Genomic DNA, 24,146 nt, shown 5'->3' with positions numbered 1-24,146 from the left:
ATGTTTATGGCAGAATTATCAACAATAACCAAATTATGGAAAGAACCCAAATAGCCATCAACTGATGAATGGATAAAGAAGATATAGTATATATATACAAGGTAATATTACTCACCCATAAAAAAATATGCAATCTTGCCATTTGCAATGACATGGATGGAGCTAGTGAGTATTATACTAAGCAAAGTGAGTCAGTCAGAAAAAGACAAACATCATAGACGTTTTATGTTGACCTAAAACATGGAAATGTACTTAGAAGTTCATTTGTTGGTTTTCTGATTTGAGTATAGTTCAGCTAATTGAATTTTGCAGTATCTTTTTAAAAGCACACCAATAGTGATCATTTCAGTTTCATTAAAGTACTACAATTAACTTGAAGACATTTATGAAACAGTCACAAAACTCTCAATTTTTATTGTTTTCCTTCATTTTTATTTCTCTCACCTAAAAGGACAATTTTTAAACAACTTGATTTTAATATGTCTTTCCAAGGCATTCAACTTAATTTTATTTTTTCTTTTTTACAGTTTTTAAATCTTTTTAATGTTTATTTTTTGAGACAGAGATAGAGAGAGAGAGACAGACAATGAGTGGGGCAGAGAGAGAGGGAGACCCAGAATCTGAAGCAGGCTCCAGGCTCTGAGCTGTCAGCACAGAACCTGACATGGGGCTTGAACTCATAAACTGTGAGATCATGACCTGAGCTGAAGTCAGAGACTTAACCAACTGAGCTACACAGGTGCCCCCCCCCCTTTTTTTTTTTTTACAACTTTTTAAATATTTATTTTTGAGAGAGAGAGAGAGAGAGACAGAGCATGGGTGGGGGGGGGGGGCAGAGAGAGAAAGGGAGACACAGAATCCGAAGTCGTCTCCAGGCTCTGAGTTGTCCGCACAGAGCCTGACACAGGGATTGAATCCATAAATCATGAGATCATGACCTGAGCCAAAGTCGGACACTTTGTTGAGGAGTCGGGCGCTCCTCAACTTAATTTTCTTAGAAACAATTATTTAGGGGCACCTGAGTGGCTCAGTTGGTTAAGTATCCAACCCTTGATTTCAGCTTAGGTCATGATCTCAGGGTTTATAAGATTGAGTCCTGTGTTGGCTCCACACTGATAATGTGGTGCCTGCTTTAGATTCTCTCTCTGTCTCCCTCTGCCCCTCTCCTGCTTGCACACTCTCTTTCTCTCTCAAAATAAATGAATAAACTTTAAAAAGAAAACAATTATTTTAAAAAATTAATTATGGTACTTGACATATAAAAAGAGTTTATAACAAACATCAATGTATCCAACAGCTAGCAAGAAATAATAAAACATTACCAATTCAGTTGATATGTTCTGTGTTACATCTGTTCATGTCTCAATCCTGAGTATAGTGGTTACCTTTACCATGCATTTCATTCACACTTGTATTTTGGTGACGTACATTGTATTATGTAATTAGCAGATATAATTGGCATAAATACATTTGGATATAAACATGACTAATTCTTGATATGTAACAACTAATGAACAGAAGTACACAGACCTCCCCTATGGAGATGTACTGGTTCAGAGTATTCAGTGTGCCCTGGGTGTCCGTATGTTTTACATCAGTAAATCTACTGAATCAGTTCGGTGGAGTCAGGTTAAAAGAGATCCTGCTGTATTAAAATACTTAAAAAAAATCATTCAGTCTTTATTTTCTACTAATGTGGCAAGATAAATACCTGGGTCAATATTTTTGCTATAAATAATAAAATTCCTGCATAAAGTATGAAAGAAATAAATTTTCAATCCTTTCAATATGTCAATTTTAGTATATGTGCTGCCGAAGCGAGCACTCCTTTCAATATTTCAAGAATTGATAGGCACTGAGTGAAGTCAGGAAACTAGAGAGTTAGGCCAAGCATTGTAGCTAGTTTTCACTAGCTAGCATTAGCCAAACTCTGAACTTTAATTTTGGCTTCCACTGTCTCATAGGATTTAGGAGGCTGGAGACAGAGCTTAATTTACAGAGTTGCATAGGAGGTAACCCCATAAAGCTGGAACCCCAATGGATACCAGGGGTTAGTCAACTTTTGAAAGAATTATTTATTTATTTTGAGAGAGAGAGAGCAGGGAAAGGGCAGAGAGAGGGGAAGAGAAAGAGAATCCCAAGCTGTCAGCACAGAGCCTGATGTGGGAATCAAACTCATTAATTGTGAGATCACGACCTGAGCCAAAATCAAGAGTCAGAGGCTTAATCAACTGAGCCACCCCGGCACCAGCACCGCTAGTAAACTTTTTTGTGAAGGATCAGATAGTAAATATTTTAGGCTTTGTGGGCTATACAGTCTCTGTGAAAACTTACTCAACTCTGCTATTGTAATTCTAAGGCAGCCATCAACAATGTGTGTGTAGGTGTGGCTATGTTCCAATGAGATTTTTTTTTACTAAAACAGGTGGTCTGCCAGATTTGGCTTGCTGGCCCTCATTTGCCAATCCTTAATATAAGGATGACCTAGAAATAATTCCTTTCTCCCTACCTCTGGGGACTGACAGTAAAATCAAGTGTGTCAGTTGCTTTAGTAAAGGAGGGAAATAGTGGCTAAGAACTTGTAGCCACCAGCTGGCCCTTATCTGAATTCCAAAAAAACCTTAAGCAGTCTTAGGACTTAAGATAGTCTCTGGAAGAAATCCACTTTATTTCAGGCCTCAAAGAACCTCCACAAGTAAAATCCGCCCCCCCCCCCCCCACCTGAACATCTTACAGTAGGAATAATTAAATCTACAAAGAAAATACATGAGCAAGAACCAGCAGAGATAACAGAAAAGGCCATCATAGATTTCAGATACTGAAATTATGAAACACAAATTATAAATTAACTATGATTATTCCATTTAAAGAAATAAAGGACAAGCTGGAAAATACCAGTATAAGACAGGAAACTATTAACACCAGATTTTAAAATAGCCAAATATAACTTCTAAATATTAAATAGAGTGAAATAAAAAACTCAATTAGTGGGTTTAATAATAGAGCAGATACATTTGAAGAGAGAAATGATAAGTTTAAGGCAATTACACAGACAACAGCAAGAAGTAGAAAATATGACAGGTTAAGAATCATACAGGATAGAGGGATAAAGTGTCATGTACATTTAATTGGAAAAGTGGGGCAGAGGAAATATTTGAAGAGAGTATGATTGTACAATTTTTTTTAGAGAGAATGTGAGTGGGGGAGGGGCAGAGAGAGAGGGAGAGAGAGAATCCCAAACAGTCTTCATGCTGTCAGTGTGGAGTCCAATGCGGGGCTCAAACTCACAAACTGTGAGATCATGACCTGAGCTGGAATCAAGAGTTGGATGCTTAACCTACTGAGCCACTAAGGCACCCCTGATTTTTGAGAACTAATGAAAAACAACCCATACATTCAAGCCAAATAATCTCAAGAAGGATGAATATAAAATCCTACCTAGATACATTTCTTGTGAAATTAGAGAACACTAAAGGCAAAGAAAAGAAAAAATTGTCACTAGACAAATTACCTACAGAAAAGGGAGAGAGTAATTGATACATCAATAGCACAGTGAAACCAGAATACAATGAAATGTTATCTTTATTTTTTTACGTTTATTTATTTTTGAGAGAGAATGAGATGGGGGAGGGGATGGGCAGAGAGAAAGGGGACAGAAGATCCAAGGCAGGCTCCATCCTGATAGCAGAGAGCCAGATGTGGGCCTCAAACTCACAAACTGTGAGATCAAGACCTGAGCTGAAGTCAGACGCTTAACCAGCTGAGCCATCCAGTGCCCCTGAAATGGTATCTTTAATGTGCTGAGAGAGAGTAAATGTCAATCCAGAATCCCTACATAGCACAAATATCTTTCAAGGATACGGTTAAAATAAAGACGTTTTCAGACAAAGACTGAGATAGTTGCCGTCAGAACCTTGCTAATAAAAACACAAAAATATATACTTAAGACAAAAGAAAAATGATCTCAGGTCTGAGATGCAAAATATGAAGAGCACAGAAAATGGTAAAAATGAGGACAAATCTAAATAAATGTAAATTGTATAAGACTATAATGTCTTATGGGATTAAAAAATTTTAAATATAGCATATAAATCTGGGGATGAAAGGTAGTAGTGGTGAATGAAGTTGTATTCTAAGTTCCTCAGTCATTAGGGAAGGTGGAAAGGTGATGATTATCTTTGGACTTGGATAAGTCAAGTATGCGTATTGTAACCTTTTATTTATTTAATTGTTTTAATTTAAATTTTTATTTTTTTACATTTATTTCTTTTTAAAAATTTTTTAAATGTGTACTTGTTTTTGAAGGAGAGAGAGACAGAGTGTGAGTGGGGAGGGGCAGAGAGCGAGGGAGACACAGAATCTGAACCAGGTTCCAGGCTCGGAGCTGTCAGTACAGAGCCCGACGTGGGGCTGGAACCCACACACTGTGAGATCATGACCTGAGCCAAAGTCGAACGCTCAACCAACTGAGCCACCCAGGTGCCCCACATATTGTAACTTATGTGACAACCTTTAAAAGAATAGAAATGGTGTAACTTCTAAATTAGTAAAGGGGAAGAAGTAAAATTACAAAAACATACCGGGTGAATAAAAAAGAAGGTAATGGAAAAAAAAAATGTAACAAGGACAACATATAGAACTAAGTGTTTAGTGAGGTTGCTGGACATGAAGCTATTAATAAAGAATCCATTGTGTTTATGTATGTCAAAAACAAGCAAAAGAACTTAAAGCTATTATTTATGTTTTCCTCAAAAATAGGAAGTGCACGTGAATATATCTAACAAAATATCTTTAAGAGCTTTTATACAGGAAAGAATACAGCCTTATTGGATAATATTAAATACCTAACTAGATAGGCCTTGTACAAAAAAGTCTCCGTATTGTAAGGCATTCATTCTTTTCATATTGATTATGATCATATGCAACTATAGTCAAAACCCTAAAAAATCCGTTGTTGTTATAGATACTAAATTTGTTCTAAGATTCACTTAGAAATTCAAAGGTCCAAGAATAGACTTTTTTTAAAAAAAATCAAACAGGGCAGCGTGAAGAGGACTTTTTTTTTTTAATGTTTATTTTTGAGAGAGAGAGACAGAGCATGAACGGGGGAGGGTCAGAGAGAGAGGGAGACACAGAATCCGAAGCAGGCTCCAGGCTCTGAGCTGTCAGCACAGAGCCCAACGCTGGCCTCAAACCCATAAACTGAGAGATCATGACCTGAACTGAAGTTGGACACTCAACCAACTGAACCACCCAGGCGCCCCAGCAGATTTCCTATTTAAAAAAAAATTTTTTTTAACATTTATTTATTTTTGAGACACAGAGAGACAGAGCATGAACAGGGGAGGGTCAGAGAGAGGGAGACACAGAATCTGAAACAGGCTCCAGGCTCTGAGCTGTCAGCACAGAGCCCGACGTGGGGCTCGAACTCACAGCCCTCACGGACCGCGAGATCATGACCTGAGCCGAAGTCGGCCGCTTAACCGACTGAGCCACCCAGGCGCCCCCAGATTTCCTATTTTAAGAGTATAGGATTGCCTTGCAGACTCAGTCAGAAGAGCATGTGACTCTTAATCTTGAGGCCATGAGTTCAAGCCCTAAGTTGGATGTAGAGATTAGTTAAAAAAAAAACAACAACAAACAAATAAAAAAAGCATACAAGTTTTTTTAAGTTTTTTTTTTTCCAATGGAGATGGGATATATAGATTTTAGTTAATTTAATTTTTTATATCCATATGGCAAATAACTTCCAGGTATATAATAACTTTTTAAAAGTCCAGTATGGGATAATGAGCATCATATTATATTATCATTGGATTTAATAGGTGAAACAATTTTATGACTGGTCATCAGACTTATAAAGTAGTTTACTTTCTTGTGTGGATCAAGAACTTCTCTGTGATCTCAAATCTCATCCCTTATAATAATTAGAAGTAAATACATGCTTATCCTTAGAATCCTGAAACAGATACATAAATTCTCAGAGTTCTAAGCTTCATAAGGTATTTCTAAGAAACCAGAGGGAGCTGACTTGCATTGACTCAGGTCTTAATAAGAAATGAGAATGTGGGCTAAATGGGTTGGTAGGATTTGTTATTATTTTTTAAAATGTGAAAACTGGTAAGTCATAGTGACAAGGCCTTCTTGGTCTTGGAAAGTCTGGAAAGTCTGTTCATCTGCAAACACGTTTAAAGAAGTAAGGCACAGTAATTATGGCATTCTTGATACAAGTATTGCCTTTTGTTTCCTTTTTAGATTACAGTGTATCTGCAAACTCCAAATTGGTTATTGTCACAGCAGGTGCGCGGCAGCAGGAGGGAGAAAGTCGCCTTGCCCTGGTCCAACGTAATGTGAACATTATGAAATCGATCATTCCTACCATAGTCCATCATAGTCCTGACTGTAAGATGCTTATTGTTTCAAATCCAGGTAAGTCTTTTATCCTCCCTTTAACTGAATCAAGATGATCTTTCCATAGCATTTTTAAAAAGCAACTTAATTGATGTAACATTTGTATACAATAAACTGCACCCATTCAAAGTATATAATACAATAAGGTTTTTTCTAGCTTTATTGAGATACAATTGACCTCTCATGAAGATAAAAAGCTTCTGCACAGCAAAGGAAACAACCAACAAAACTAAAAGGCAACCAATGGAATGGGAAAAGATATTTGTAAATGACATATCAGACAAAGGGCTAGTATCCAAAATCTATAAAGAGCTCACCAAACTCCACACCTAAAAAACAATCCAGTGAAGAAATGGGCAGAAAACATGAACAGACCCTTCTCTAAAGAAGACATCCAGGTGGCCAACAGGCACATGAAAAGATGCTCAACATCGCTCCTCATCAGGGAAATACAAATCAAAACCACACTCAGATATCACCTCACGCCAGTCAGAGTGGCCAAAATGAACAAATCAGGAGACTATAGATGCTGGAGAGGATGTGGAGAAACGAGAACCTTCTTGCACTGTTGGTGGGAATGCAAATTGGTGCAGCCACTCTGGGAAACAGTGTGGAGGTTCCTCAGAAAATTAAAAATAGACCTACCCTATGACCCAGCAGTAGCACTGCTAGGAATTTATCCAAGGGATACAGGAGTGCTGATGCATAGGGGCACTTGTACCCCAATGTTTATAGCAGCACTCTCAACAATAGCCAAATTATGGAAAGAGCCTAAATGTCCATCAACTGATGAATGGATAAAGAAATTGTGGGTTATATACACAATGGAGTACTATCTGGCAATGAGAAAGAATGAAATATGGCCCTCTGTGGCAACGTGGATGGAACTGGAGAGTGTGATGCTAAGTGAAATAAGCCATACACAGAAAGACAGATACCATATGTTTTCACTCTTATGTGGATCCTGAGAAACTTAACAGAAACCCATGGGGGAGGGGAAGGAAAAAAAAAAAAAAAGAAAGAAAAAGAGGTTAGAGTGGGAGAGAGCCAAAGCATAAGAGACTCTTAAAAACTGAGAACAAACTGAGGGCTGATGGGGGGTGGGAGGGAGGGGAGGGTGGGTGATAGGTATTGAGGAGGGCACCTTTTGGGATGAGCACTGGGTGTTGTATGGAAACCAATTTGACAATAAATTTCAAAAATAAAAAAATAAAAAAATAAAGCTACTGAAAAAAAAAGAGATACAATTGACCTATAATGTGTAAGTTTAAGGTATATATACTATGATGATTTGATATACTTGTATATTGCAAAATGACTGCCACAGTAGTGTTAGTTAATACTTCCATTACCTCACATAATTAGCATTTCCTTTTTATGGGGATAACATTTAAGATTTGCTGTCTTAACGTTTTTGTTTTTTTGTTTTTGTTTTTGTTTTTTTTGAGAGAGAGAGACAGAGACAATGATAGCGGGGTAGGGGCAGGTAGAAGGAGAGAGAGAATCCTAAGCAGGCTCCACGCTGTCAGCACAGAGCCAGATGCAGGGCTCGAACTCGTGAACTGTGAGATCATGATCTGAGCTGAAACCAAGAGTCAGATGCTTAACTGACTGAGCCACCCAGGCACCCCTACTGTCTTAGCAATTTTTAAGTATATAATACCATATCGTTAACTATAGTCACCATGCTATATATTAGATCCTCAGAACTTATTCATTTAATAACTGAAAGTTTGTATCCTTTGACTGACATTTCTCCATTTCTCTCCCTCCCCCAGTCCCTGGCAACCACCTCTTTGTTTTTGAGTTTGGCTTTTTTAATTCCACATGTGACATCATACAGTATTTGTCTTTCTCTGTCAGACTTATTTCGCTTAGTATAATGCCCTTAAGATCCATCCATGCTATCACAAATGGCAGGATTTCCTTCTTTCTTGTAGCTGAATATTAAATTGTGTATATATTGTATATAAATTGTATATATAAATTGTGTGTGTGTGTGTGTGTGTGTGTGTATCACATCTTTTTTTTCCCTGGTGCTGTGTCTTTTAATCCCATGACTTACTCATTTCATAACTGGAAGACTGTATCTCTTTCTCCTCTTCACCCATTTTGCCCAATCCCCCATATCACTCCCCTTTTGCAAACATCAGTTTATTCTCTGTATTTATAGGTCTGATTTTGCTTTTTGTTTGTTTATTCTTTTTTTTTTTTTTTTTTTTTTTTGGATTCCACTTATGAGTGGAATCATATGGTATTTGTCTTTCAGTCTGATTTATTTCACTTAACATAATACCTTCTAGGTCCATCCATGTTTTCTCAAATAGCACAATCTCATTCTTTATAGCTGTATAATATTCCATTATATGCTGTCTTTTCCTTATCCATTTGTCTATTGGTGGACATTTACCTGGCTTCCATATCTTGGCTATTGCTGCAATAAACATAGGGATGCATTTCTCTTTTCAAATAAGTGTTTTCACTTTCTTTGGATAAATACCCAATAGCAGAATTATTGGACCATATGGTATTTCTGTCTTTAAATTTTTGAAGAAATTGGTCATACCAACTTATATTTCCACCAACAGCACATGGGGCTCTTCTCTCTCCACATTCTTGCCAACACTTGTTGTTCTTGTGTTTTTGATTTTAGCCATTCTAACAGGTGTGATATGATATCTCATTGTGCTTTTGATTTGCATTTCCCTGGTGATAAGTGATGATGAGCATCTTTTCATGTATCTGTTAGCCATCTGAATATCTTCTTTGGAAAAATATCTGCTCATGTCTTCTGCCCATTTTCTAATTGGATAATTCATTTTTTGGGTGTTGAGTTTTATATATTTTGGATACAAACCCTTTATCATATACATCATTTGCAAATATCTCCACCCATTCAGAGGCTGCCTTTTAGTTTTGTTGATTGTTTTCTTCACTATGCAGAAGCTTTGTATTTTGATGTAGTCTCAATAGTTTATTTTTGATTTGGTTTCCCTTACCTTAGGAGACATATCTAGAAAGAAGTTGCTATAGCTGATGTCAAAGAGGTCACTGCCTGTGCTCTCTTCTTGAATTTTAATGGTTTTCAGCCTCATATTTAGGACTTAAATCCATTTTGAGTTTATTTATGTGTATGGTGTAAGAAAGTGGTCCAGTTTCATTCTTTTGCATGTAGCTGTCTAGTTTTCCCAGCACCATTTGTTGAAGAGACAGTCTTTTTCCCATTGGATATTCTTTCTAGCTTTGTCAAAGATGAATTGACCGTATAGCTTTGGGTATATTTCTGGGTTTTCTATTCTGTTCCATTGATCTATGTATCTATTTTTGTGCTAGTACCATACCGTTTTGATCACTACAGCTTTGTAATATAACTTGAAGTCCGGAATTATGATGTCTCCAGCTTTGCTTTTCCTTTTCAGGGTTGCTTTGGCTATTCAGGATCTTTTGTGGTTCCATACAAATTTTACTATTGTTTGTTCTAACTCTGTGAAAAATGACCTTGGTATTTTGATAGGGATTGCATTAAATGTGTAGATTGCTTTGGGGAGTATAGACATTTTAACAATATTTTTTCTTCCAATCTATGAGCAATGAATATCTTTCCACTTCTTTGCATCATATTCAGTTTCTTCCATCAGTGTTTTGAGTAGAGGCCTTTCATCTTTTTGGTTAGGTCTATTCCTAGGTATCTTATTGTTTTTGATGCAAGTGTAAAGTGCAAGGATTGATTCCTTAGTTTATCTTTCTGCTGCTTCATTATTGGTATATAGAAATGTAGCAGATTTCTGTATGTTGATTTTGTATCCTGTAACTTTACTGAATTCATTTATCTGTTCTAGCAGTTTTTTGTTTTGTTGTTGTTGTTGTTGTTGTTCTTGGTGGTGGTGGTGGCGGTGGTGTGTGTGTGTGTGTGTGTGTGTGTGTGTGTGTGTGTATTCTTTGGGGTTTTCCATGTATAGTATCATGTTATGTGCAAATAGTGAAAGTTTCTCTTTTTCCTTGCTGATTTGGATGCCTTTTATTTCCTTTTGTTGTCTGATTACTGTGGCTAGGACTTCCAGTACTATGCTTAATAAAAGTGGTGAGAGTGGACATCCTTGTCTTGTTCCTGACCATAGAGGAAAAGCTCCCAGTTTTTCCCCTTTGAGGATTATATTAGCTGTGTGTTTTTCTTATATGGCCTTTATTATGTTGAGATATGTTCCCTCTAAGCCTACTTGGTTGAGGGGTTTTATCATGAATGGGTGTTGTACTTTGTCAAATGCTTTTTCTGAATCTGTTGAAGTGATCATGTGGTTCTTATCCTTTCTTTTATTAATGTGATGTATCATTTTGATTAATTTGTAAATATTGAGCCACCCTTGCCACCCAGGAATAAATCTCACTTGATCGTGGTGAATTATGTTTTTAATGTATTGTTGGATTCGGTTTGCTAGTATTTTATTGAGAACTTTTGCATCTATGTTCATCAGGGATATTGGCCTGTAGCTCTCTTTTTAAGTGATGCTTTTATCTGGTTTTGGTATTAGGGTAATACTGGCCTCATAGGATGAATTTGGATGTTTTCCTTCCTTTTCTATTTTTTGGAATAGTTTGAGAAGAATAGATACTAGCTTTTCTCTAAATGTTGGTAGAACTTGCCTGTGAAGCCATCTGGTCACGGACTTTTGTTTGTTGGGGGGTTTTTGTAGCTTAAGCTGAAGTTTGCAGTCTCTTTCTGACCCACAGATCCAGACCAGCTTTCTGCCTGTGCTCACTAGCTGTTTGACAATGCTCACTCTTGTCAGTGAGAGTGCATACAGGGAGCCAGTCACAGTGAGGGGGGCCTGTGGGGTGAGTGTGTGGAATGCTAGGATTGCCTGTGGGTTAAATAGGGGAGTCCACTATCAAGGCATCCCCAGTGGCCCGGGGGCAGTCTTCCTGATAAGGTCTACAACACATTTAGTAGGATCTATGTCCTATAATGCCCCTATGAGAGTCCTGTCTGCCACTCTTAGCCTTTTCTCATTCCTCACTCGTACAGCTCATGACTCAATACTCTGGATGGGGTGAGAGAGAGAGATGGGCTTCTTTGGCAGCAGTCTGCCTAGCTAGTGAAGGTAGATGCTTACTCACACACTCTGACTTTCACCTGTGGGAGAAATCATGGACTAAGATCTCTTTTAGCAGTGAGCTCTTCTACCTCAGGGGAGGAGTGAGGCAAGTAAAGTCAAACTGTTTCTCTTACCCTCTCCAATACATCCAAACTCATAGTATTTTGCCCCAGTGGTGTGCCGGGACTTCTCAGCTAGAACCCTGAACTTCCACAAAGTCTCTCCTGTAGATGGGTGGATTGTCTAAGACATTGTTTTCCGGGAGCTCCTGAACTTGAGCAGAGTGGGGCTAGAGCTGACTCATGGGCCATTGCAGGGTCCACAGCTGGGACTGAGGTCCCTTTGCCTATTACATGCCTGACAGGCACGTCTCCTTCTGGGTTCTTTGGTGCATGATGCTGGATCACACAGCTCCAACAAAGGCACTTTTGTCCATGCGTGGATGCCAGATTGTCATTTTGAGGGTTGGGTGGTGAGTGAGGTATGTCTTATTTGGCTGTATTGCTGACATCATTCCACAGTGAATATTGATAGATGTAATCACTCATGAAACCACCACCATAATCAAGGTAAGTACCTTTCCATTACCTCCAAAGCTTTTCTTGTGCCCCTTTGCAGTCCATCCTTTATTCCACCTCTGGCCCCGTTTTCTGGAATCTCATATAATGGAATCATACCAAATAGCCTTTTTTTGGTCTGTTTTCTCTCACCCAGCATGATTATTTTTGGATTCATCCATGTAGCTTGGTATATTGGTGATCTGTTCTTTTTTTTTTTTACTGCTGGAAAGTGGTTTTTTTTTTTTTTTTAATAATTTTAAATGGTTTTTTGTTTATCCATTCCTATCCATTTGTCCATTGGTAGATATTTAGGTTATTTCCAGTTTTTAGGTATTATGAATAAAGCTGCTGGAAACACTTGTAAACAAGAATTTTCATGGGTGTATGTCATCATTTCTCTGGGTAAATACACGAGAGTAAAATGGATGGCTTATATGGCAGGTATATGCTTAACTCTGCTGAAGCTGCCAAACAGTTTTCCAAAGTGGTATCCCAGTTTACATTCCCATAAGCACTCTAAGAGTGTTCTACGTGCTCCACATCCCTGCCGACATTTTGTATTGTCAGTCTCCTCAATTTTAGTCATTCCAATAGCATTATGGTTTTTGTAATTTTATTTACTTATTTTTGAGAGAGAGGGAGAGCGCTTGCACAAATGGGGAAGGGGCAGAGAGAGAGGGGGAGAGAGAATTCCAAGCAAGTTCTGTGCTGTCAGCACAGAGCCCGATGCAGGGCTGAATCTCATGAACTGTGAGATCATGACCTGAGCCACAATCAAGAGTGGGGCTTAACTGACTGAGCCACCCAGGCACTCCAGAGAGTTTTTTTTTTTTAATCGTGAATGGGTGTTGAATTTTGTCAAATGCTTTTTTTCTGCATCAGTTGACCCTTTTATCATTGTGTAATGTCTTTCTTTGTCTCTAGTAATAATTTTTGAGGTAAAGTCTATTTTTTATCATGGCAAAATACATATAACATAAATGTTACCATTTTAACCATTTTAAAGTGTGTAATTCAGTGGCATTAAGTACATTAAGTAAATTTTATTTTGTGCAACCACTACCACTGTCTAATGCTCAAGCTTCTTTACCACCCTAAATGGAAACTTTGTGCCCTTAAATAGTCACTTCTCATTCCTTCCTCTCTCCATTCCTGGCAACCACTAATTTGCTTTCTGTACCTATAGTTTTGCCTCTTTTGGATATTTAATATAAATGGGATCATCCAATATGTGTCCTTTTGTAAAAGTATTGCTTCTTTAATTTAATAATGTTTTCAAGGTTCATCCATATTGTGGTCTGCATCAATACTTTTTATGACTGAAAATATTCCAGTGTGTAATATATCACATTCCATTTATCCATTTATCAGCTGATGGACATTTGAATTGTTTTTACCTTTTGGCTATTGTGAATAGTGATGTTAGGAATATTCATGTACAATTTTTGTTTGAACACCTGCATATATCTCTAGGAGTAGAAACACTGGGTCATATGGGGGTGCCTGGGTAGCTTAGTTGGTTGAGCGTCTGCCCCTTGATTTTGGCTGGGGTCATGATCTCACAGTTGTGGGATTGAGCCCCCCATTGGCTCCCGTGCTGGTCATGGAGCCTGCTTAAGATTTTCTGTCTCCTTCTCCCTCTTGCGTACATGCGCGCACACACACTCTCTCTCTCTCCCTCTCTCTCTCTGAAAAGAAAGAAAGAAAGAAAGAAAGAAAGAAAGAAAGAAAGAAAGATCAATCCTGGGTCTTATGATAATTCTATGATTAATTAGTAACTGCCAAACTTTTTTCTTGGTAGCTGTACTATTTTACATTCCCATCAGCAGTGTGTAAATGTTCCTATTGTCCATATCCCCACCAGCACTTATTTTCTTTTTTTTACTGTTTATATATTTTTGAGAGAGAGAGAGAGCATGAGCAGGGGAGAGGCAGAGAAAGAGGGGGACAGAGGATCTGAAGCTGGCTCTGTGCTGACGGCAGTGAGCTGGATCTCATAAACCATGAGATCATGACCTGAGCTGAAGTTGGACGCTCAATCAACTGAGCTACCCAGGCACCCCAATACTTGTTATTTTCTACATTTTTTATTTTAGCTATTTGAGTGGATGTGAAGTGGTATCTCATTGTGGTTTTGATTTGCATTTCCCTAGTGCCTAATGATGTTGAGCATCTTTCTTTTTTTTTTTTTTTTTTTTTTGTATTTATTTATTTTTGAGAGAGCACAGCAGGGGGAGGGGTAGAGAGAAGGGGACAGAGGATCTGCAGCAGGGTCTGTGCTGACAGGCTGACAGCAGTGAGCCCGATACAGGGCTCAAACCCATGAACCGCAAGATCATGACCTGAGCTGAAGTTGGGCGCTCAACTGACTGAGCCATCCAGGTGCCCCTTGAGCATCTTTTCAATGCTTGTTGGCCATTTGTATATTTTCTTGGAGAAACATCTATTCAAGTTCTTTCCTCATTTTTAAATTGGGTTGTTTGCCTTTTGGTTGAGGAGTAATACGAGTTCTTTATATATCTGGCTATAGGACTCTTATCAGATCTGTGATTTAAATGTATTCTTCCATTCCATGGATTGTCTTTTTGCTTTCTTGATAGTGTACTTTGTACATAAAAATATTTAATTTTGGTGAAGGCCAATCTATCTTTTTCTCTTTTTGTTACTCATGCTTTTGGTGTCATACCTAAGAAATCAATGTCAAACTCAAGGTCATGAAGATTTACCCCTATATTTCTAGCTCTTATATTTAGATCTTTGAGCCATCTGGAACTAACTTTGTACATGATGTGAGGTAAGAGTCAAATTTCATTCTTTTGCATGTGGATATCCTCTTGTCTCAACCGCATTTTTTGAAAATATTCTTCTTTCCCCATTGAATGGTTTTAGCACCTTTGTCTAAAACTCATTGACCATATATGAGTGGGTTTTCTGGACTGTCACTTGTGTTCCATTGATTGATATGTCTCTCCTTATGCCAACATCATAGTGTTTTGATTACTGTAGCTCTGTAGTTAAGTTTTGAAGTCAGAATGTGAGTTCTTCAGCTGTGTTATTCTTTTTCATAATTGTTTTCACTATTTAGGGCCCTATGTAATTTCGTATGCATTTTAGGATTTTTGTTTTCATTTCCACAAAAAAGATCATTGGAATTTTGATAGGGCTGAGCTGTCAGTGTAGAGCCCAATGCGGGGCTTGAATTCATGAGCTGTGAGATCATGACCTGAGCCAAAGTCGGATGCTTAACCAACTGAGCCACCCAGGTACCCCTAGAATTACAAGTGATTTTTGAGTGTTGTCTTGTATCCTGCAACTTTATTGAATTCATTTATCAGCTCTAATAGTTTGTGAGTGTGTGTGTCTGTGGATTCTTTAGGATTTTCTATATATAAGATCATGTCATCTGCAAATAGAAATAGTTTTACTTCTTCCTTTCCAATTTGGTTTTTATTTCTTTTTCTTGCCTAATTGCAAGTGGTTCACTTTAGATTTAATGACACAGTAAGCTGAAAGCAAAAGGATGGAAAAAATATTTCATATACACAGGAACCAAAAGAGAGCTGGAGTGGCTATACTGATACCAGAGAAATTAGACTTTCACACAAAAATTGTTACTAGAGACAAAGAATGATATTATATAATGATTAGAGTGGTAATAAATGCAGAAAAATATATCACAAAATTCAACACCCAATCATGATTTAAAAAAAGAATCAGTAAAGTATGAGTAGGAGGAAATTTCTTCAACTTGAAAAACCCACAGCTAGCATCATACTCAATAGTGAAAGACTGATATATTTCTCTCTAAGATTAAGAATAAGACAAGATGCCTGATTTCACTACTTGTATTCAACATTGTGCTGGAAGTTCTAGCCATAATAATTAACAAAGATTTACCAAATACTTCATTTTTGTTTAAGTTTATTTATTCTGAGAGAGAGAGAGAGAGGGAGAGAGAGAGAGAGCAGGGGAGGGGCAGAGAGAGAAAGGGAGAGAGAGAATCCCAAGCAGGCTCTGCACTGTTAGCACAGAGCCCAATGCGGGGCTCCATCCAACAAACCATGAGATCATGACCTGAGCCGAAACCAAGAGTTAGACACATAACTGACTGAGCCATCCAGGCATCCCAGCGGACAAATACTTTAAACCAACCATTTTACATATATTTACAGCTAAAGCAAGCCATGTCTAAAGAACTAAAGGACATAAGAGGCTGAAGTCTCACCAAATAAGAAATATTAATAAATAGAAATTATAAAAAGGAACTAAAATAGAAATTCTGAAGTTGAAAAGTTAACTGAAATGAAAATTCACTAGATGGCCCAACAATAGATTGAGAAGGCAGAAGAAAGAACCAGTGGGCTTGAAGATAGGTTAGTTGTTTAAAGTCTGGGGTACTTTAGGAACAGTTTCTGTTGATTGCTTCTTTTCCTTTGTATTGTCTATACTTATTTGTTTCATTTGATGCCTCATAATTTTTGTTGGAAACTAGACATTGGTTTAGTTGAAACCATCAATTGAAAACAAACTGATGGTTACCAGACAGGAGGCGGGTTGGGGGAATCAGTTAAGTATGTGATGGGGATTAAGGAGGGCACTTGTGATGAGCACCAGGTGATGCATGCAGTTATTGAATCTTTATATTGTACACCTGAAACTAATATAACACTGTATGCTAACTAACTGGAATTAAAATAAAAACTTAAAAAGGCAAAAAATTATTTTTTTAACATTTATTTATTTTTGAGAGAGAAAGATAGAATGTGAGTGGGGGAGGGGCAGAGAAAGAGGGGGACACAGAATCTGAAGCAGGCTCCAAGCTCTGAGCTGTCAGCACAGAGCCCGATGCGGGGCTTGAACTCATGGGCCCTGAGATCATGACCTGAGCCAAAGTCGGATGCTTAACTGACTGAGCCGCCCAGGTGCCCCAACCCAAAAGCCAAAAAAATTATAATATGAAAACTGCAAATCAAATTCCCCCCTTTCAGAGTTTGTTTTTGTTGATGCTTGTTGTAGTAGTTTGTTTCATGACTTTTATATATTAATTTTGTAAGGTCTATATTCTTTGTTGTACATGGCCACAGTAGTCATAGGCCACATACATTCGTTTGGTGGTCAGCTGATGTTCAAACAGAACTTTCCTTAAAGTTCTTGTCATGATCATGCTATGAAGGCACACGTGGGTTGTGTCTTTCCACAATGTCAGCTTTATTCAGTCATAAAGCAGGGTTAATGTAATTATAAAGCAGGTTCAGGATTCCAGACTTGATGACATTCACATATTTAACTTGGCTTCTTGTATGTCACACAAAGCAAAGCACAAGTCACACAACAGACAAGATAGAATAGGGGTAGGAGGCTAACGAACCAAATGGGAAGTCAGTCTGTGGGTGCACAGTTGAGATAAGGCCTTGGTCCAGTCCAGGTCAGCTGTTGGAGTTTAATGTTTATTATGTTCAAGCAGCAAAGGATGTCTGTTCTGTTCAAAGATCAATCAGGCACAACCTTTGGTGGCAGCTCCCTTTTTGAAGTGATCAGACATAGAGGGGTCAGTGTCTAAGGAGTCTGACAGTTTGCTGCAAAAATCCTCACCTTTTAAAATGATTTAATCACTCTTGGGCCTTTGCATATCTCCTCTGTTTCTGCTGGTTATCAGTTCTGAGTGCGTCATCAGCTGGTGCTGGTCTCTGTGATATCTGGTCTTGGCTGCACTGCCCATCACTGCTTGACATGAGTGATTCCATCTTGTTCTCTGCAGTTTTGAAACCAAAAAATATCTCCCAGTCCTTGCTGGAGGGCTCTGTGTGCATGCTAGGGCATGCCCTCAACACTAAGCCTGGCAGTTTACAACTGTGGCTTAACCTTCACTTCCAGTTTGCACAAAGCCTCAAAGACAGATGGGGCTAAAGCTTAGGATCTTCTCACATTTTTTCTGAGTATGTTCACATCTGCATATGACCCTGGTCATGCATGTGGCTTTATTCTGGGTAGGAGATGCTGATAGATTAGATGAGGCTGGTGAAGGAAAGGAGAAATTTAAGTGTAGTTAAGGAGGTAAAATTAATTGACTGATTATTAAACACACAGACAGGTACATGCTTTATCTCAAAAGGAGATTTTTTTTTTTTTGTTTTAAAATTCTGATTGTGAGTAATTTAACCTTTTAAAAATCTGTATGGGAGATAATCCTTCCTAATTTCTTTGTTGACTTGCTTTACTTTGAACTCTGTAATGAATCTGTATTTGATTTTATGACCATTTACTTATTCAGAAAAGCAAATTGTAGAACGAAGTTACTATTAATTTTTTTCTAACAAATTGTTCCTTCTAGTGGATATTTTGACATATGTGGTCTGGAAGCTAAGTGGCTTACCTGCAACTCGTGTAATTGGAAGTGGTTGTAATCTAGACTCTGCCCGTTTCCGTTACCTAATTGGGGAGAAGTTGGGTGTTCATCCCACAAGCTGCCATGGTTGGATTATTGGAGAACATGGTGATTCTAGTGGTAAGTATAAACCTATTACCATTATGTAATTACACTTCTTATCTACAATAATACGTATTTTCTTTAAAGTCTATTTTTTTCTGATATTAATATAGCTACACAACTTTCAGTTGCTTGGTATTTCCCTGGTGTATTTTTCTATTCCTCTACTTTGTCTTCTGTTCATGGGTTTAGCTACGTCTCATAAAACAATGCATGTAACATATAGCTGTTTTGAAAGTCTATGAGTGTTTCTCTTCTCTGGAGATCTTTTTTTTTTTCTTGAAGTATATCCTGTCAGTTTTGTTTATGCAGAAGTGTTTTAGTTTCACCCCATTCTTGAATGACAGTTTAACTGATACGAGATTCTAGGTTGATGGTTATTCCCTGTCAGCTCTTTGTTACTATTGAGTAGTATTAATTTGTTGCTCTTTTTCTCTAGTTGCTTATGATATTTTATATTTCCTTATCAGTCCTTTTCTTTGTGGATTCTTTATTTGCATCTTGCTTTAAAATGCCTTCTATACCACACAAATATAAAATAATTCTACATATCTTTCTAACACTTTAAAAAATATAAATTTTTTAAATATAAAAAATACAAATTTTTTAAAATTAAAAAATATAAATTTTTTAAATATAAAAAATATAAATTTTTTAAAATTAAAAAATATAAATTTTTTTAATATAAAAAATATAAATTTTTTAAAATTAAAAAATATATTTTTATAATTTTGTTTATATTTCTTTATTTTGTCCATTTAAACTTATTTTTATATTATGTGTAAGGTAGTTACCTAACTTTAAAATGTAAACCCATTGAACTCAAACAACTGATACAGTATGGGGAAGAAGAATTTATTCTGAGATCTGTTTCTTTTAGTGCCCTTATGGAGTGGGGTGAATGTTGCTGGTGTTGCCCTGAAGAGTCTAGACCCTAAATTAGGAACTGATTCAGACAAGGACCAATGGAAAAATATCCATAAACAAGTTATTGAAAGGTAACAGTACTCATTCAGTGTCTCAGTGCCTTAATAATCAGTTTTAAGAGTAAGATTCACACGCAAAAAGTCTATAGTTGATCTTTGCTTTTTGTGAGATAACGAATTCTAACTTTTTGGAAATTCCCAAATTTAGACTTATATTCTGCATAGCTTTCTTTGGGGATTATTTTTCAAAAGGAAAATCTGTTTATCATTTTATAAGAACTCATTTGTGTTTGAGGGTAATATATCACAGTGATTTTGATCATGGACTTTGAACCAAGGTGCTCAGGCTTGAAACCTGGCTTCACCATTTTTTAGTGGTGTGATATTGAGAACGTATTTAAAATATTAAAATCTCAGTTCCCTCATCTTTTTTTTTTTTCTATTGAAGTTTCATTAGCATACAATGTTATACTAGTTTCAGGTATACAACATGCTGATATTGACTGACATTTCTATGTATTACTTAGTGCTCCCACAGTAGATATAGTCACCATCTGTCATCATACATTATTATAATATTATTGGCTATATTCTCTATGCTGTACTTTTTATCTTCATCACTTATTTATTTTATAACTGGGAGTTTATATCTATTAATAACTTTTATTTATTTCACCCATCCCTCTACCCACCTCTTCACTGGCAACTACCAGTTTGTTCTCTGTACTTAAGAGTCTGTTTTTTGTTTGTTTGTATGTTTTGTTATTTATATTCCACATATAAGTGAAATTGTATGGTATCACTATTTCTCTGTCTTATTTCACTTAGCAGTGCCCTTTAAGTTTATTGATGTTATTGCAAATGGTACGATTTCATTCTTTTTATGGCTAAGTAATATTCCACTGTGGTGTAATATTTCACCACATCTTTACCATTTATCTATCAATGGGCATTTGGGTGGCTTCCATATTTTGGCTATTGTAAATAATGTTGCACATCATTTTCTTCATATTTAAAATGGGGATAATAGGAGAACCTACCTTAGAAAATTATTATGAAGAGTAAATGAGTTAGTGGAGTAAAATGGTTAGAACAGTACTTAGAAATTATTAAGTGTTTATCAAATGATTTGATGAAAAAAACATGAAACTGATCAGATGATCAGAAGTTAACTAATTTTACTTGTAAGTGAAGTGTCTGACTCTATATACATCAGCTTTAATAGCATGCATGATTCTCCCTCATGCTTCAGCCAAGTTACATGTTAGTAGAACTTCTAGAACTTAGAAATCACTTTTAAGTTAATGTCTAGCATATAATTATGTTAATACTACAGTATCATTTCCTACCCTTTTCAACACAAGTGTCCTTACCCATATGCCATGTATTTCTAGATATAGGGGCCAGTAAGGGCCAGTTCCCAGCAAATTCAGGAATCAATCTGATACAGAGGCAGAACCACAACCCATGCCCTAAGGAATATGTTTTAGCCAATACTGGTTTCCAAGTGTCATGGAGCAGCCCATCTACTTCTTACAGGGATGTTACAGTGTTAGTCTTTGTCTACCAAATTCCTAATCATCGTACCCCAGGGAATGTTAAATTTGAAACACTGTTGCTATAAGGGAATAATGATTAAGACCACCTTTTCCACTGAAGTCCTGCGTGATTTAAAAACCAAATACTGCAACATATTACAGATCAGTACTTATTCCAGTTAGTCCTCTCAATAATGCAGTGTCCAAATTAAATTATTCCCCCCTTGGTCATTTAGCAAAGGATCTATAATTATAAAGAATCCTGAGATACTGCTAGTATTTATCTAAAAACAACTCACCACTTTTATGTCATAGCCTCTGATTTTCTAGTGCCTAACCAATTGTAGGGTAATGACATCATGATTTAATAGGATGTCCTTCCAGGTTTCTAATAGAGCAATTAGTTTTTGTCTTAATATAGTAGCCTTAAAACTGCTTGTTCTATATGCTCACTTTGCCTACTTCTTTTTATGGCAGCAGTTTTATTTTCATTAGGATGGTTAATAACAACTAAAGGATTATATATTTATTCTATTTTCAACCCTTTCTCTTTGTCAATCCATTTTGTTGATTCTTGAAAAAATAAATCTGTCATCCAGATTCCACTGGTAAGATCTTTCCCCATTTATTTACTGCAGAGCTTTCTTCAACTCATATTTCATCAATCAATCAATCAATCAATCACTAGGCAGAGCCTCCCTCCCTTCCTTTTTACTTACCCCACAGAGTCTTGGTCATATTGAATTGACAGTCTGGAAGTTAATCCTAAATTTGACAGCAATCCTCATGCCCCCTAATTGTGCCCTGGTTTTGGATTGATAGTCAAATTACAATACCACAGTAAGTACAGCCCAGTCCCAGCTTTTTTGTGTTGAGGGGATCAGTCTTATCTTTTGCTACCAAGTGTATTGCGTGAAGTCCTGGGGCCTTGCAACAGTGCTTCCATGGATGTAAGACCCCCTGATATGAATAATGATGTTGAACATTCTGTTTCCTGTCCTGGATCCTTTTCTGAGAACTAAATAAACTCAGTGCTAAGTTAAAACCTCTTTGTTCTTTGACTTTGACTGTCAATCCACATCTGTTGGTGGCAGTGCAAGAATATGATACATATTCATTGTAGAAAATAAGAAAATTCAGAGAAGTGTAGAGAAGATGATATCACCTGTAATACCACTTAAAAAGAATCACTGTTAATAACTTTGTGGACTGATGCAATTCTAAAGTTCTTATAAATGTGTTATGTTTTTAACAAGACTGAGATAAGAAATTGCATAATGTTTAGGACTTTGCTATTTTCCTTTGAAAATGTGTCATGAACATTTCCCCATATTTCCATATATTGTTGATTTAATGATGTATTCTTATGAAAAATATGTACACCAGGCTTACAATTAGATAAAGTTACATTGGCACCCTAGTAATAATTTTAAGTGGTGAGCAAGATGTATATGTTAACTTTCAAGATGATCAGATTCTGTGTTTGGATTTAAACAACAATAAAAAATATATAAAAATAGTTTCATCTTTAGTCGCACATATGTCCTAGTATTCTGCCTTTATGATAAGAGAAGGGTGTATTAATTATTATTTAAAGCAAATAATGTTTATGAGACTAGTATAGAAATTTCTATTGGCTATTAGTAAATAATTTTGGAAGAAATCTCTGAGAGTGGCATTGACATGTAGGTTGCTTCAAAATGGATGCCTGAAAAATAATATGTGTTCTCTAAGTTGACATCCCATAAATTTGATTTTTTTACTTTCTACAACTGTAGTGGCTATCAGATTATCAAGCTGAAAGGGTATACCTCTTGGGCTATTGGACTATCTGTGACAGATCTGGTAGGATCAATTTTGAAAAATCTGAGGAGAGTGCATCCAGTTTCTACTATGGTTAAGGTAGGCTTAAGTCGAATCTTCATTTATCATCTTTTCTTTAACATTTTTGAGTCCCTACTATGTGCCAGGCATTGCGCAAGATGTTGAGTATATAGTGAACAAACAAAAGAGAAGCCCTAATCTCATAGAGTTTAATGAAAGAAATGGACTTAATAAAACAATTATAAAAGGAAATATATATTAACAAATTATGATAAATTCTATGATGAAAAATTACCAAGTACTTAAGAGTGTACAAGAAGAGAATTTAGCTACCCTGGGTGGTGGCATGGGTGATGTTAAGGGAAGCCTTCCTAAGGAAGTAAATGTGACCTATTCTGAATGAGTAGGAGTTAATTTGGAAGGCTGAACTAGTAGTCTAAACAGAGGCAATGCATGTACAGAGGAACTGAGGTAGATGTAAGTAGAGGGTACTTGAAGTTCTGAAAAAAATGTCAGTTGTTGAAATGCAGAGAGCAAAGGGAAGTGCATGGTTAGGCTGGAGAAGTAAGCAGGGTTAGTCCACTGAAAGCCTTGTAAAATGATTTGAGTCCTTACCGTAGAGCTATGGAAAACCACTAAAAGAATTTATTTCTTTTCAAGTTTTCATGTTAAAAAGATTTCTATGGCTGTGGTGGAGGGAACAGATTTGAAAAGGACAAGAGTAAACATGGAGAAACTTGTCAAGAGGATGTGCGGTAGCTCAGAATAGAAATGATAGTAGTCGAGGCGAAGAGAAGGGGATAAATTTGTAGATACTGTATTTAGGAGGTAACATTCATAAGACTTGGTAGTGGAATGAAGTGAGAAATAAGGAAAAGAAAGGCCATTTGTGGGGTTCTGTTTTCCACCTTTATATATAGATAGTGGTAGCCGCTAAGGAAGGGAATACTCAAGGAGAGCCACGTTTAAAGATCATGTTTGCAGTTACGGACAAGTTCATTTTCAGGTGTTTTGCAATATCCAAGAGGAAATAGGCAGTTGGGTACAAGCTTCTGGAACTTGTAGAAGAGTTTTGGGTTGGAGTTCTAAATGTGAGTCAGTTTGGAGAGAGACAGTTCCTGAAGGGGAAAGAGAGGTTCTGTCAACAACAACAACAACAACAACAACAAAGGAAGAGAAGCTGGACAGGTACAGACAACAGATATGCCTTATACATAGTAACTGAAGCCAGGAATGTTAATGAACTTGCCTAAGGAGAGCATAATAAAGTGAGAAGACAGATTGAGATTGAGTGTTGAGGAATTCCA

At 36.9% G+C, this 24,146-nt stretch overlaps 1 protein-coding gene across 2 annotated transcripts in view; it reads left to right on the top strand.

Annotated features, from left to right (window-relative positions):
• The window catches only part of LOC132660639 (L-lactate dehydrogenase C chain), a 43,028-nt gene that overhangs the window by 13,354 nt on the left and 5,528 nt on the right, over window positions 1–24,146 (top strand). For both annotated transcript variants that reach the window (XM_078433291.2, XM_078433293.2), the window contains exons 4-7: window positions 6,256–6,429; window positions 18,396–18,569; window positions 19,432–19,549; window positions 22,794–22,917. In XM_078433291.2, coding sequence (XP_078289417.1) covers window positions 6,256–6,429; window positions 18,396–18,569; window positions 19,432–19,549; window positions 22,794–22,917 — 590 coding nt within the window. The remainder of the gene's footprint in view (window positions 1–6,255; window positions 6,430–18,395; window positions 18,570–19,431; window positions 19,550–22,793; window positions 22,918–24,146) is intronic.

The sequence above is a fragment of the Panthera onca genome, chromosome D1 (assembly GCF_046562875.1).
Source record: "Panthera onca isolate mPanOnc1 chromosome D1, mPanOnc1 haplotype 2, whole genome shotgun sequence".
NCBI classification, from domain to species: Eukaryota; Metazoa; Chordata; class Mammalia; order Carnivora; family Felidae; genus Panthera; species Panthera onca.
This window is presented reverse-complemented; position numbering and strand designations above follow the sequence as displayed.